This window comes from Aquarana catesbeiana, linkage group LG04 (assembly GCF_042186555.1).
Source record: "Aquarana catesbeiana isolate 2022-GZ linkage group LG04, ASM4218655v1, whole genome shotgun sequence".
Lineage (NCBI taxonomy): Eukaryota > Metazoa > Chordata > Amphibia > Anura > Ranidae > Aquarana > Aquarana catesbeiana.
The window spans coordinates 23,617,279-23,634,170 of record NC_133327.1 but is presented as its reverse complement, the minus strand read 5'-3'; the positions used below and the strand labels follow the sequence as shown (position 1 = coordinate 23,634,170).

The following is a 16,892-nucleotide window of genomic DNA, read 5'->3' as shown; positions in this document are numbered from 1 at the left end:
ATGATGGAAGTCAGCAGAGCTTCTGCTCATTTAACAAGCTGCGGAGCAACTGCTCTTGCAGAGTGCAACTGTGTAGTGTATTTGCCTTTAGTGAATCAACCCCATTGTCTAGTGAACTGTGATTGACCTAATCCTTCACTTACTCTTTTATGTACATACTGCTATTTACTTTAACTTGTGACGATATATTGGGTTCATTTACCCCTAACTAGTCTGATATTTGCATTTGATACTGAACTTTAGTTGTGTGCAGTGTATCTATATGTGTGCTCCCAAATACAATGCAGTATTCAATTGTTTAACCTGGTGTGTTAGAGGGGCCAAGGTTGTTCACCAAGTCGAGGCAAAAATACAGAAAACCAATCTGCCAAGTGGCTCCTGAGGGGGCAGCGCTACATTTACATCAGAGGACTCCAATGACACCAGAGGCTCCCTATCACATCAGAGCTCCCCATCACATCAGAGCCACCCTTCACATCAGAGCCACCCTTCACATTAGAGGTCCCCCATCATGTCAGAGTCCCCCCTTCACATCAGAAGTTCCCCAGCACATCAAAGCCCCTATTCACATCGGAACCCTCCCCCAATCACATCAGCAGTCCCTCATCACCGCAGAGCCCTCCTTTACATCAGAGTTCCCTCCTTCATATCACAGACTCCTATCAGATCACAGCCCCCCTTCACATAAGAGGTTCCCCGTCACATCAAAGCCCCCCTTCGCATCACAGGTTTCCATTCACATCAAAGCCCCCCTTCGCATCAGAGGTTCCCCATCACATCAAAGCCCCCCTTCGCATCAGAGGTTCCCCATCACATCAAATCCCGCCTTCGCATCAGAGGTTCCCCATCACATCAGAGCTCCCCTCATATCACAGGCTCCCATGGGATCACAACCCCCTTCACATAAGAGGTTCCTCATCACATCAAAGCCCCACTCATATCAAAGACTCCCATCAGATCACAACCCCCCTTCACATAAGAGGTTCCCCATCACATCAGGGCCCCCTATCACATTAGAGTCCTCCTTCACATCAGAGCTCCCCCTTCACATAAGAGGTCTCCAATCACATCAGTGGTCCCCGATCAAATCAGAGCTCTGCATTTATATCAGAGTTTACCCTTTACATCAAAGGCCTTCAATCACATCAGAGCCCCCCCCCTTCACAAGAGAGGCCCCCAATCACATTGGAGGTCCCCCCCCATCACATCAGAGCCCCACCTTTACATCAGAGTTTCCATCAGAACACAGCCCCCTTCATATAAGAGGTTCCCCATCACATTAGAGGCCTTCAATCACACTAGCGCTCCCCCTTCACATAAGAGGTCCCCAATCACATCAGTGGTCCCTCCATCACATCAGAGCCCCACATTACATTAGAGTTCCCCCTTCACATAAGAGGTCCCCAATGACATCAGTGGTACCCCCATCACATCAGAGCCCCACCTTTACATCAGAGTTCCCATCAGATCACAGCCCCCTTCATATAAGAGGTTCCCCATCACATTAGAGGCCTTCAATCACACTAGAGCTCCCCTTCACATAAGAGGTCCCCAATCACATCAGTGGTCCCTCCATCACATCAGAGCTCCACATTACATCATAGTTTGCCCTTCACACGAGAGGTCCCCAATGACATCAGTGGTACCCCCATCACATCAGAGCCCTATTTTTACAACAGAGTTCCCATTAGATCAAACCCAACACTTCACATAATGGGTTCCTCATCACATCGGGCCCTCTATCACAATAGAGCCCTACTTCACATGAGAGACCTCCAATCACATCAGAGCTTCCCCTTCACATAAGAGGTCCCCAATCACATCAGTGGTCCCCCCTTCACATCAGATGTCCCCCATAACATCAAAGCCCTACCTTCTCAGCAGAGGCCCCCAATCTCATCAGAGGTTCCCCCATCACATCAGAACCCCACCAATACATCAGAGTTCCCCTTTCACATCAGAGGCCCCAGTATAGAACAAGTCCAGTTGAATGTGACTATCTACTAATAGCTATACTTCTGCTTCCCAGAGCAGTCACCATCCCTTCTGCAGTTGTAGGTAATCTAACCTTCGAGCATTTGACTTTCATATCTGCACTATTTCCAGGTCTGACTGAGGAGAAAGGACAGAGAGCCCCGACAACACTGTACCCAACACACACAGGATATTGTACCAGTGGGAGTGCAAAGGGACTTTCGTATTTGATTGTGGTTGGTGAGTGGCATAGTCTAGAAGGCAATATACAGTAAGTTTAGGATACAGAGGATCTGCTGGCTATCATGTGAACCTTTTACTTTAACCTAAAAAGGGTTAACTTTTTGGAGAAAGGTCAAGTAACTGGGCTGTCAAAGTTGTGTAAATCTCAGCAGTCACAGAGATTAAACCTACAAATCATTTGGCAGGTAAAGTGGCTGCACTCCATGTATTTCATCTATGTATTTGGCTGCTTTCCTGGACATCAGCTTTACCAGGATATGGGCTGACTTGGTCTATACACAATGTAGGTTCCCTGAACATGCTATCATGAATGCCTTTTGGAGATATTCTGTGATTGCTCTATGGGCAGATATATGTGGCTGTAGGTGTCATTTGTGATGGCCTTTAGTTCCGGGTTCCCTATTGTGTTCTTTTTGGTCAGTAGTGGCTTTGGCCTTGAACTCTCCCTTGGATGCCATTTTTGCCCAGTCTCTTATTGTTGAATTATGAACACTGATCTTATCTAAGGCAAGTGAGGCCTGCGGTTCTTTAGATGTTGTTCTGGGCTCTTTTATGACCTCCTGGATGAGTCGTTGTCACGCTCTTGGAGTAATTTTTGTGGGTCAGCCACTCCTGGGAAGGTTCACCACTGTTCCAAGTTATCTCTATTTGTAGATAATGGCTCTCCCCGTAGTTCACTGGAGTTCCAAAGCCTTAGAAATTGCTTTGTAACCCTTCCTAGACCAATACATGTACACTACTTTGTTTCTAATCTGTTCTTGAATTTTTTTAGGTTGTGGCGTGATGTGTGGCTTTTTGTGATCTATTAGCGTGCTTCACTGTGTCAGACAGCTTCTATTTATGTGATTTCTTGATTCAACTTGCCTGGGTGTGGCAAATGAAATTTATCTCAGCGTTCCAAAAAATTGTGGTTAATCACAGTTCATTCATGATTCAGCATGGGAGGGGGCAATTACTTTTTCACATAGGACCAGGCAGGTTTAAACAGCTTTTTTTCCCTTAATAAATGAAATAATAATTTAAAAACTGCATCTTGAATTTACTCAAGTTATCTTTGTGTAATATTAAAATTTGTTTGACCTGAATCATTTAAGTGTGAGAAATATGCAAAAAAAAAAAAATCGGGAAGGGGTCAAATACTTTTTCACAGCACTGTATATCTTTTTTCAATAATAAAGTTTGTACATTTAAATGCTTTAATTATCCCTACAAAGTTCATTTTTTCTTTTCCCTCGGTGTTCATAGATAATTATTAGGACGTGGCATAGCACATTTTCTGGTTGTCCACCACAGTACCACCCTGTGTTGACACCATTTCTTTATTTACTAATGATATTCTGTGATTGGATGATGTTAATGGTAACCGCATGAATGAGACTTTTTGTATTTTTTATACCTCTAGGTATAGCCTACCTAGAGGATTCTCTATTGTGCAGGGATTTACGCTACTCCATATTGCTTGAGATAAGACATTTATTGTGGTATGGGAATGTAAATGATTTATGTAATGATACCTACTGTACTGGAAAAATGGGTAATGATGTCTTTCCGTATTCCTTTACTGAGGTTGTGACAGGCATATAGGTCCTCTTTTCATCATGGTGGAGGCATAGGTCCTCTTTCCGTCATGGTGGAGGCAAAGGTCCTCTTTCCGTCACGGTGGAGGCATAGGTCCTCTTTCCATCACGGTGGAGGTATAGGTCCTCTTTCCATCAGGGTGGAGGCATAGGTCCTCTTTCCATCATGGTGAAGGCAAAGGTTCTCTTTCCATCACGGTGGAGGCATAGGTCCTCTTTCCATCATGGTGAAGGCAAAGGTCCTCTTTCCATCACGGTGGAGGTATAGGTCCTCTTTCCATCACGGTGGAGGTATAGGTCCTCTTTCCATCACGGTGGAGGTATAGGTCCTCTTTCCATCACGGTGGAGGCATTGTTTAACTATTGGTAAGTGCTTGGATATAGTTGTTTTTTTTCTCCAGTAGCATAGTATGAGTCTATATTAAAGGTGAAGAATTGCTTCCTTGTGTGTTGGTTGTTTGCAGTACAGGAAGGGGAAATGGGGAAAAAAGGGGATAATGGAACTTTATATGAAACACATCACTAGGGTAGAATGAATCAATCAATATTAGTAAATACAATATTTGTTAGTATAGATGGGCATAATGCAAGGTAACAAAATATTAACTCAATAAGTAACATACAGAATTATAATGAACATGATTGGTAAATCACATAATATTAAAAATTATTGCATAGTATAACATTATTCCATGTAGTTCATAATAGAATAGCAGTGTGCCCAAATAAGTACAAACATGGTTAGTAATATATAATTGATTCATGATTCAAACAAGATAAAAACCCATGATAGACGCATGATAGCTGTGACATCACCAGTAAAATCTTGACGTGTTTCGTCGATAATTTCCACTCAACTGTACACTGGAAGTATCTATAATAAATTGACCAGGAAGAGAGGGAACAAAAAAAACTGTGGTCCCAACACTCTTACCTATGGGTAGAAACAAGGTAAAAAAGGCATAGATAATGTTATTATCAATTGGAGGCACTGTGGGGGAAGCATCCCCCCCGGAGCTGAGGTAATAGCACAGTGGCGGCAGAACGGCAAGAACCATCGGTGAATGGACATCTCATAAGAAGGATTATGTGATTTACCAATCATGTTTATTATAATTCTGCATGTTACTTATTTTATTACCTTGCATTATGCTCATCTATACTAATAAATATTGTATTTACTAATATTGATTGATTAATTCTACCCTAGTGATGTGTTTCATTATCCCTTTTTTGCCCCATTTTCCCTTCCTTCACAAGGATGGAGACATATGTACTAATTTAGTCGTTGCCTCATATAAAGTCCCAACATTCTCTTTTTTTCTTCAATAATATTAAGGAATGGAAACACACTCATGTATTTTGTTTACAGCATTATTTTCTGTGACATGCATCATCTGCCAATATAGGTTATATTTATTATTGGGTTAGTCCGCTTTGTCAGGTTTTTGTGAGGTCAGCGCTGAGGGGTTGTTTTCCATTCATTTCTGGGAGTTGCGACGTGCATCGGGGCTGTCTATCACTCCCCCGATCTTATTGATCGTGGGATTGCGAGCATGCACTCGCTGCGCGTCAACGCCATGCCCACACGCCGCACGAGTGACATCATTCTTGACGCTGCATGCTGACTTGATGCTCCTATTTACGAGCATTAGCCACTCGGTTGTGGTCGCTTCCTCTCTACCAGCACGTAGCGTGACGTTGGTTGAGCTCTGTTGGCGGGCTGGTTGCCATTTGTTACCGTTCTTGATGAAGCATACACTTTGTTCACCTACGTTCTCCTGTTACACCTATATACTACCTTGGACCATATGCTTTATTTCAAGTCCCTGGTAATCTTAATGCAGTGGTTTCTTTCACTGGTTCTGTGGTGGGTTTCCACCTTTCTTTATGAATCATTCACTTTCTTTCGGGGACACATCTAATTTCTCCATTGCACACTTGGGATCTCTCTTCATGGCCTACTTTACTTTTCACATATTGGTTCACTTCCCCCCCTCCCCATTAACTTTCATCAGCTTAGTCATTTATTTTTGGTACACTAGTCTACATTATATGTATATTATTTTTTCACAGAAGCCCCACAGGCTCATATCCAATATCATTCATTACCATAGCTTTTGATGGGGGATTCCTTCTTATGAGATGTCCATTCACCGATGGTTCTTGCCGTTCTGCCGCCAGACATTATCTATGCCTTGATTCTACCCATAGGTAAGAGTGTTGGGACCATAGGTTTTTTGTTCCCTCTCTTTCTGCTCTAGTAATTATTATTTACGGTCAATTTACATTTTATTATAGATAGATACTTCCAGTGCACAGCTGCTCCTGATGAGTGGAAATGATCCAATTATGAACTACGTGGAATAATGTTATACTATGCAATCATTGGTAAATCAAATAATATTAAAAACCTTTTTTCATTATAATTCTGTATGTTACTTATTGAGTTAATATTTTATTACCTTGCATTATGCTCATCTATACTAATAAATATTGTATTTACTAATATTGATTGATTCATTCTACCCTAGTGATGTGTTTCATATAAAGTCCCAACATTCTCTTTTTTTCTTCAGTTGCTTGCAGTACCCATTAGGAAACCTTGGGCCCTCTCTGTGTTTGCAGTCCTTGTCCATCTGGTACATGGGGTTAACGTGACCTGTGGAATATCTTGGACTGACTCCAGACCAGTTATCTCCAAACTACGACCTGCAGGCCAAATCTGGACCACTGGAAGATTATATCTGATGTAAGGGGGGTTGGGGGGGGGGGGGGGGACCATGATGTAAAGGAGGACTCTGATGGGAATTCTCATATAAGGAAGACTTTGATGGAAGGGGGATTTTGATGGGAACTCTGATATGAGGGACTCATATGGGGGCTCTCATGTAAGGAGGATGTTGATGTAAGGGGGACTCTGATGTAAGGAGGACCCTAATATATAGGGAAATTGATCGGAACTCTAATGAGGACTCTCATGTAAGGGTGACTCTCATTCAAAGGGGACTTTGAAGGGGATTCCAATATAAGGAGGCTTGATGGGACTCTGATGTAAGTGGGGAAGTATTTTTGGAATTTCTAAACAAAACAAAAAATAAATCCTCGCCATGCAGGCACTAACTAAACATTTCAGGATCCTAACTCACAAGTGACCCACAAAACAAATAAAAAGATAATGCAAACCTTTATATAGTGTATGCATTATACCTATCTATCCAGCAGGTGGCACTGTAGTTTGTATCTATGGTAATGTATTTAGAGGAAGTGTTATCGTTCCTCAGTGCATGTAGTTGTATGCTCCTTGTTCCCGTTTCTGTCTACATGATGTAAAGCCATGATAAAGATATCCTCCATGAAAGTAAAGGCGTTATGCTGTATACAAAGGTGAAGGTACCAAAGGAATGAACCAGGCAGTTTAAATAGCCAGAAGGGGCTGGCTGACGAGCAGGAAATTATCACCAGGTGAGCCACTGTGGAACGATGGGTGCTGGCAATTAACTGACAGCTGAGCACTGAGAAGGGAGGGCTGAGCCCAGCACTGAAAACCTTATAGTGCCATCTGGCTTTGGGACTAACACTGTGGGACTTGACCAGTCACTGTGGGACTCCTCTATCACGTCCAACTCTAACATGTTCTTTATTTCATTTGCAACTGAAAAAACAGAAAGGTTTCTTCACAAGAGTATGAGCTGTGAAAAAATGTGGACTCCCTCCAGAGGTGGTTCTGGCCAGCTCAGTAGATTGCTTTAAAAAGGCCTGGATTCTTTCCTAAATGTACATAATATAACTGGGTACTAACATTTATAGGTACAGTTGATCCAGGGAAAAATCTGATTGCCACTTGGAGGATCAGGAAGAAATTTTTCCCCTCCGCTCAGTTTTAGGGTCTTGGCAATCTTCTAATAGCCTAGGCCATCTTCATGTAGATCAACAAACCTCTTTTTCAGATCCTCAGAGAGTTCTTTGCCATGAGGCGCCATGTTGAACTTCCAGTGACCAGTATGAGAGAGTGAGAGTGAGAGTGATAACACCAAATTTAACACACCTGCTCCCCATTCACACCTGAGACCTTGTAACACTAACGAGTCACATGACACCGGGGAGGGAAAATGGCTAATTGGGCCCAATTTGGACACTTTCACTTAGGGGTGTACTTGCTATTGTTGCCAGTGGTTTAGACATTAATGGCTGTGTGTTGAGTTATTTTGAGGGGACAGCAAATTTACACTGTTATACAAGCTGTACACTCACTACTTTATATTGTAGCAAAATGTAATTTCTTAGTGTTGTCACATGAAAAGATATAATAAAATATTTACAAAAATGTAAGGGGTGTATTTTAAGATATTGTATTGATTTTATTCAATTTTTCCAAAGAAAAATTGGAAAGAATGTGTATACATTGGGGGTCAGTGGGAAGAATGTCCATACACTGGTGATCAGTGGGAAGAATAACCCTTACATTGGTGGTCAATGGGAAGAATGCTCCTTACATTGGTGGTCAGTGGGAAGAATTCTCCTTACATTGGTGGTCAGTGGGAAGAATTCTCCTTACATTGGTGGTCAGTGGGAAGAATGTCCCTTACATTGGTGGTCAGTGGGAAGAATCTCCCTTACATTGGTGATCAGTGGGAAGAATGTCCCTTACATTGGTGGTCAGTGGGAAGAATGTCCCTTAGATTGGTGGTCAGTGGGAAGAATACTCCTTACATTGGTGGTCAATTGGAGGAATGCTCCTTACACTGGTGGCCAGTGAGAAGAATGCTCCTTACATTGGTGATCAGTGGGAAGAATGTCCCTTAGATTGGTGGTCAGTGGGAAGAATGACCCTTACATTGGTGGTTAGTGGGTAGAATGTCCCTTACGTTGGTAATCAGTGGGAAGAACTCTCCTTACAATGGTGGTCAGCGGGGAGAATGCCCCTTACATTAGTAGTCAGTGGCAAGAATGCCTCCCTTACAGACAGTTGGCCTTGCTGAGTAGTCTTAGTGCTGGAACTACACAGGAAGCATGACAGGAGGTCAGTCCACCACTGCTCAAAGAACATTTAACCATCTCTGGAGGACCCCTGTGATGAAGAATGACTAAAAAAGAGCCTTAAAATATGGAACAGAAAATAAGTAAAAGTGTGAAATTATTTTAGATAAGGCCTCATGCACACACACACTTTTAATAGCTCCTGTGTCCTCAAACCTAAAAACCATGACAAATTCCTGTGACTGGGGAGGCGCAGGTATTGTTGGGCTCTTTGGCCACAGATGTTATGCTTGAGGACAAGGAAGCTATTAAATGTCCATGCATGAAGCCTTAATGTCAAAGTTATAACTTCCTGAAGATATGCTATAAACTATACACTGCTGCTGCTGCCACTGACCTGAAGATGGGTTTGGTGTTCCAGTACACACTGTGCAGAGATTGAGAGCCAGGAGGATGGGGAGACCAACTGAAGCCATGATGTCTCTGGATCTGGTCGTCAGCTCTTCTGATTACCAAGTTTAACACAGACACAGCTGGGTGCAAACATATATAAAAACATCCTGTACTTGACACCCTCCCCCACCATCACAGTGACACCATCCCAGGATTGCAGAACACTGTGCAATGTCTGGGAACACAAGGGCGGTGAAGATGGCAATGTACCAGGGGGGGTTAACCCTTTCACTGCAGTGTACAGGCCAAGTAAAGGCAGTTCAGGTACCCTCCCATGGGGGCAACTTTTGTCCTATAATTTAGATGGCAATTAAAACAGATCTTTACTATAAATGTTTATATGTATATATACAGTATATACAGAACTTTGCAAAAATTTTAGGCAGGTGTGAAGAAATGCTGTAAAGTAATGCTTTCGAAAATATATATTTTAATTGATTATCTTTGTCAAGATCATTTACAAAATGCAAAGTGAACAAACAGGAGAAAAATCTAAATCAAATCAATATTTGCTGTGACCACCCTTTGGTTTCAAACCAGCATCAGTTTTTACACTTGCATAAAGTATAGGATTTTGTAAGATTAGAGTCAGGTGTATGATTAATCAGTTATGCCAAGCAGGTGCTAATGGTCATCAAATTCATATGTAGGTTAAAACAGTCATTAACTGAAACAGAAACAGCTGTGTAGGATAAGAGGCTTAACATTGGGTGAGGAACAGCCAAACTCTGTTACTAAGGTGAGATTGTGGAAGACAGTTTCATGTCACAGGCAGACCTGAGCACAGCAACAAGACACAAGGTAGCTACACTGCATCAGTAAGGTGTCTCCCTGGCAAAGATTTCAAAGCAGACTGGTGTTTCAAGATATGCTGTTCAAGCTCTTTTGAAGAAGCACAAAATAACGGGCAACGTTAGCGTAGACGCAGTGGTCGGTCAAGGAAACTTAATGCAGCAGATGAAAGACACATCGTGCTTAATTCCCTTCAACGTCGGAAGATGTCCAGCAGCACAGAACTAACAGAAATCAGTGGGATCCAGGTACTCGCATCCATTGTGCAGAGAAGTCTGGCCGGAAGTGGTCTTCATGGATGAATTGCAGCCAAAAAGCCATACCTCTGATGAGGAAACAAGGCTAAGTGACTATGCAGGAAAACATAGGAGCTGGGGAGCAGAAACATGGCAGCAGATACCCTGGATTGATGAGTCAAAATGTGAAATATTTGGCTGTAACAGGAGGCCATTTGTTGGTGAAGGGCTGGAGAGTGTAACAATAATGAGTGACTGCAGGCAATTGTGAAGCATACTGGAGGTTCCTTGCAAGTCTGGGGCTGCATTTCTACAAATGTAGTTGGAGATTTGGTTAGGATCAATGGTGTCCTCAATGCTGAGAAATACAGGCAGATACTTATCCATCATACCATACCATCAGGGAGGCACGTGATTGGTCTCAAATTTATTCTGCAGCAGAACAACGATCCCAAATATATCATTAAGAACTATCTTTAGTGTAAAGAAAATCAAGGAGTCCTGGAAGTGATGGTTTGGTTCCCACAGAGCCCTGATCTGAACATCATTGAGTCTATCTGGAATTACATGGAGAGAAGATTTGAGGAAGCCGACTGTGACGTGAGTCACATTGGGCGGGGGGCTTGTGGAACCCAGCTTACCTTGGAGAGCACTGGAAGCTCCTGGTCAAGCTCAAATGGCCCCTCCTATGTGTAAGGCACCCTGTGTCCATTCGAGGCACAGGTTGACCGAGAACCCCAGTCTGATCTGTACTAATCAGACTCACTGTACAACCACACTGGAATGTGTATATATATATATATATATATATATATATATTGTATATTGTCTCATATTGTTGTGGACTGTTTGCTGGGTTGTTTGGGGTGTGGCTGTATTCCATTGTTCTATTGTTTGTGTCTGCCTTGTGAGAAATGTATTATGGGATGGAGATTTGTATTTATGTCCCTAGCATGTTAACAGGCGGCAGGGCAGAGAGGGGAGGGGGGAATTCCTCCAACAGCCCTCCCTGCTGATAAGGTGGTCTATTGTTCAAATGTTGAATACCTGTGTGTTCTTTATTACTGATTGGACAGTTTACCCCGCCCTGAATCCAAGGGAGGGGGCATTGTCCCTTAGTGGATATCTGTTGTTACATGTGTTTCAATAAACAGTTCCATGTTCAGTTTGTAACTAAGCTAGTCTCGTCTGGTTCTTGGTTACAATATATGGCTGTAATATTTGATATCTGAGGAGCCAGATTGGAGGAAGCAGTGTACTAACAGAAGCACTCAAGCAGAGTGTGGGGGTTCCGTTACACCGACATCCATAGAAGATTTGTTCTTAGTTCTCAAAGATGTTTGGAACAACCTATCTGCTGAGTTTCTTCAAAAACTGTGTGCAAGTGTACCAAGAAGAATTGATGTTGGTTTGAAGGTAAAGGGTGGTCACACCAAATATTGATTGGATTTGGATTTTTTCTGTTTATTTTTTTTTTATCAATTTACAAAGTAAATGAACTATTAACACATCAATTTCTGAAAGCATTCAAAATTTACAATATTTTTTTCACACCTACCTAAAACTTTTGCACAGTACTGTATATATTCAGTATATTTCTTAAAGGGGTCGTAAAGTCTAAACGTTTTTTTAACTTAATGCATTCCTTGCATTAAAGTAAAAAATGTTTAGGTGTCAGCATCACCCCCTCAGCCCCCCTTTACTTACCTGAGCCCTCATTCGATCCAGCGCCGTGCACATCTGCAGATCTTTTCTTACCTCACTTCCGGGTCTCCCTGGCTTTACTGGGCCACTGGGAGACATTGGCTCTCAGTGCTGTCAATCAAAGCCAGTGACAGGGGCAGGGCCGAGTTCCGCTGTCTGTGTCAATGGACGCAGCAGAGGGACTTGGTGCAAACACGCACGAGTACCCCCATGGGAAGCGGTTTTCCATGGGGACACTATAGAGAGAGAGGAGGGTCCAGGAGCGCCGTCAGGGGATCCCAAAAAAGGAGGTTTCTGCCCGCTCTGTGCGATTCCATTGCACAGAGTAGGTAAGTATAGACATGTTTGTTATTTCATTTTATCTTTTTTAATGTACTTTTACAACCCCCTTAATTAGCAGTTAAATGTGAAAGTGCATTTTGGTGCAATGTTGGAGACTACAAATGTATACATTGCTGTGGTGTTAGTGAGTGCAAAATTATGCATTTTTGCAAAGTTGAGGAGCACAGTAGTGTAAGCTGATGTGGTATCGGTAAGTGCAAATATATATATTAAGGGATTATTGAGTATACTCTCAGGTGTCTCCCGTTCAGTAGGTCCCTTGTCAATTTTTTTAGTCATCCTATGTATTGAATACCTACCTTACCTGGAAACTACTCAAATCATGTTGCAGAGAGGATAGTAATTCTTACAGACCACAGCAAAAAATAAGGCCTCGCAAATGGATGATTAGCTTCCTGGCAGCAAGAATCCTTGCCAGCAGAGAAATTTTGGTCCCATGCACAAGTTTTATTTTTTATATGGAGGTCCATAGTGCAGTGCTTAGTTAATCACCTGTGAAAAAAACGTTAAATCACAGCACACAAAAAAAGCGCACAAGGGGCACAGAATAGGACCAACCGCCGAAGAGGAAGAGTCTCAATGCCTGTGCCCCCCCAGAGGCAAGGCATACTATGGTCTATTTAAGCCAAAGCCAGGTGGAACCTGCTCCTTAGGGACCTACCAAAGCAGGTCCTTTAAGTACTTGGTGAGGGTTTTCCCGAAGAGGTCCGGTACACAAGTTGTGTGCAAACAGCTGAGGCCAGCAGCCCCATAGCCATAATTGTAACATGTACAAATCAATGTCTGGCACCACCCCTGTTGTGTGTGTTTGCGGGTGGTTACATGCAAGTGTGTCTTCTGGATGCAGAGAGTTTGCCTCCAGGGCTGGGGTTCTCCTCAAACTGAATACAGCTCTATTGCGAATGCGGCCATAGCAGAGTGGTGCAAGTTGCTTAAGGCCTTCATGCACAGGAATTCATTCAAGAAAACAGCATTATGATTTAGTATACAATGCTTGCATCCTAAGATTCAGTGTGCACAAGGGTGAAGGCCAGGGGGCATGTCCAAGACAATCAGTGAGTCTTGTGGGAGACTGGGCATCTGCAGACAGAAAGTGTGCCTGCTGTAAAATGAACATCTGGAGGCAAAATGCTGAAAATGAGAGCAGCATAGTTTCCCACTGTGCACTAGAGCAGGGGTCTCCAAACTTTCTAAACGAAGGGCCAGTTTATTTTTCTTCAGACTTTAGGGGGGCCAGACTGTGGCCAGCAGAAGTGGACATTTTCCTTGCATCAGTGGGAGTAATCATTGCCACATTTGGTATAGGGTAGAAGAATAGTGCTCCATCATTGGGAGGCCCATTGTTGGTGTCAATGAGAGAAATGGTGTCCATTGTTGATGTCAGTTGGCAGAATAGTGTCTTATATTAGTGGGAGAATAGTGCCTCAAGGGCCGGATAATGGCTAGCAAAGGCCCCCGGCCACAGTTTGGAGACCATTGCACTAGAGGCAGATGGGAAAGAAAAAGGCGAGGCTGGAGTTACACTTTAAGTGTTTCAATTTTCTTGCATAGCTAATAAAACAAAAGGTTTATTCAGCATTTATAGCAATGGGTGGAGATGAGCAATTAAATCTTTTGCACCTCAGCGGTCACCTGCTACTACACACTGTAGTATGTAAATATAGAAAGTCAACTTTAACAGAGACAAACTTGGAGCATCTTAGACCTAAGAGAGAATGTGCCCCTCTTGTGGCTTTGTGGGGGTTCCAGGGTTTTCCTTTAATTCCTTCTTGCGAAGCCCTGGCATCCCTTTAACTGGGTCTTTATGCCTGGGGGGCGGGTAGGACTGCCTGATCAATGACTGGCTTCCACAGTGCTCACATGATCAGGAGCCAGTCCTGCTAGCTTCCAATCATTTCTAGGGACCAGGAGTACAGTATTGAAACCTCGGCCGTCTATGGACGCATATGTGCTGCGCATGGGTGTTAGAGCCCATACTCTTTGTTGCAAGAGGTTAACAGCCTAGGTTAGGCTATAAAACAGGAGTAGTGGGTAGATTAGGGTTAAAATAACCTACAATAGGATAAAGTGGGGAAAAGGTGGATCCTCCATCTTGCTTTACTGCTACCTGAGATTTTATTGGAGAGATTCACCCTCATGTCCTGTTCCAGTAACAAGAGGAAATGATGGAAAAATCTAACGAAGAATCTCTATTTCTCTCCATAATATCCAACGTGAAAGCCCAACTTCAGCCAAAACGTTTTTGTTCTTGTTTATTATGTTTTCAAACAGGTAAACGTATTTAAAGGGTTAAAATCGATCATGGGAGTACAAGCTGTGCTTATCGTTAACATCAAGGATATTACACATATTGGTTTACAGATTGCTGCACCAGAAGAATGTCAATAACAGGAAATTATATTATGCAAGAGAAGACTGTTATGTAATGTACACAGCTTGAGGAACATATGTCATCATTAGGACTAGAAGGTGGAAAGGTGGAATGGAGAAGGAGAAGGGTGGAAGAATGAGGGGATCAGAGGTGAGGGTTATGCCGTATACACACGAGCGGATTTCTCATCGGACTGAACTCCGAAGGACTTTTAGACATAGTTCCGATGAAGTTCCAACGAAACGGACTTGCCTACACATGATCACACCAAAGTCCGATCGTTTCGAACGTGATGACGTACGACTGGACTAGATTTGAAACATGTTCTATTTCTAGGTCCGTCGGAATTTTCGACAAAAAAGGTCCGAGGAAGGTCCGATGAAGTCCACACACACGATCGAATTGTCCGACGGATTGGTTCCGTCGGACCTTTGATGCCGAACAGTCCGGTCGTGTGTATGCAGCAATAGACCACAGGTAACAGTTGTTCTAAACTAAAATTAGGTCCATATTGAAACTTGGTGGGAAGGAAATTTGTAGTCCAAGGTATCTGTACCTGTATCTGCCAGGTATCTGTATTTTTTGCATATTTTCAGATATTTTAGCTTCAACTTTTTCATGCAGCTTTACCTGAGTAACTGTGGATCTAGTTTTAGCTGTATGAATATTCCTACTTTTCCTGGCTTTAGTGATAGTCTGTACTATTATACTCTGGGGGTATTAGTACTTCAAAGAGCAATCAAATAAATAAATGCCAATTACTCATAACAAAAACATTATAACATTCTAAAAGTGAAATTATAGTGACAAAATGTGCATAGAAAGTAAAAAATTAGTCCTTTAAAGTAGAGGTCATCAACCCACGGACCGCAGCCCAACACCGAGCCGTGGCGCCTCTGCTGCCAGGCCGCTTGGCGAAGGAGACACTCTCAGCGTGCGGCGGCACCACATCTCTCATTGCCCACACTGCTGTTCCGCCCTTACTTACAGGGCCGTGAAGACCGCTCTACACAGAGGAGCAGCCGTGGCCGAGCAGAGAGAGAGAGAGAGAGAATGATGTCATCTCTCACCGCCTGCCCTCAGTCTGGGACAGTACCGCTAGCTAGTTTACCCGCACTGAGGAGAGGCTGTCAGGACCTGTACTGTACTCTGCAATGCTGGGGGGGAGCATGATTTTTTAGATTTAAATAAATTAGTGACAAGCTGCTATTATTTGGTGGCAGGTAACAGTGACAATCCACATCCGGTGGCAGGTAACAGTGACAATTCACATCTGGTGGCAGGATAGTGACAATCCACATCTGGTGGCAGGTAACAGTGACAAGCTGCATCTGGTGGCAGGTGACATGGCAAGTGACAAGCTGAATATGGTGGCAGGTGATGTGACAAGGTGAATATGGTGGCAGGTGATGTGACAACCTGAATCTGGTGGCAGGTGACGTGGCAAGTGATAAGCTGAATCTGGTGGCAGGCGATGTGACAAGCTGAATATGGTGGCAGGCGACGTGACAAGCTGAATATGGTGGCAGGCGACGTGACAAGCTGAATATGGTGGCAGGCGACGTGACAGGCTGAATATGGTTGCAGGCGACGTGACAAGCTGCATCTGGTGGCAGGTGACGTGGCAAGTGACAAGCTGAATATGGTGGCAGGTGATGTGACAAGGTGAATATGGTGGCAGGTGATGTGACAAGGTGAATATGGTGGCAGGTGATGTGACAACCTGAATCTGGTGGCAGGTGACGTGGCAAGTGATAAGCTGAATCTGGTGGCAGGCGATGTGACAAGCTGAATATGGTGGCAGGCGACGTGACAAGCTGAATATGGTGGCAGGCGACGTGACAAGCTGAATATGGTGGCAGGCGACGTGACAAGCTGAATATGGTTGCAGGCGACGTGACAAGCTGAATCTGGTGGCAGGTGACGTGGCAAGCTGAATATGGTGGCAGGCGACGTGACAAGCTGAATATGGTAGCAGGTGATGTGACAAGGTGAATATGGTGGCAGGCGACGTGACAACCTGAATCTGGTGGCAGGTGACGTGGCAAGTGATAAGCTGAATCTGGTGGCAGGCGATGTGACAAGCTGAATATGTTGGCAGGCGACGTGGCAAGCTGAATATGGTGGCAGGCGACGTGACAAGCTGAATCTGGTGGCAGGTGACGTGGCAAGCTGAATATGGTGGCAGGCGACGTGACAAGCTGAATATGGTTGCAGGCG

At 43.5% G+C, this 16,892-nt stretch overlaps 1 protein-coding gene across 4 annotated transcripts in view; it reads right to left on the bottom strand.

The window, feature by feature from the left end:
- Nucleotides 1-9,387, bottom strand: part of LOC141139099 (uncharacterized) — a 64,837-nt gene extending 55,450 nt beyond the window's left edge. The window contains exon 1 of one of the 4 annotated variants that reach the window (XM_073624912.1): nt 9,172-9,387. In XM_073624912.1, coding sequence (XP_073481013.1) covers nt 9,172-9,250 — 79 coding nt within the window. In that variant the 5' untranslated portion in view covers nt 9,251-9,387. The remainder of the gene's footprint in view (nt 1-9,171) is intronic. The other 3 variants (XM_073624911.1, XM_073624910.1, XM_073624909.1) reach the window with 3 other exon arrangements.
- Between the last annotated feature and the right edge of the window lie 7,505 nt (nt 9,388-16,892).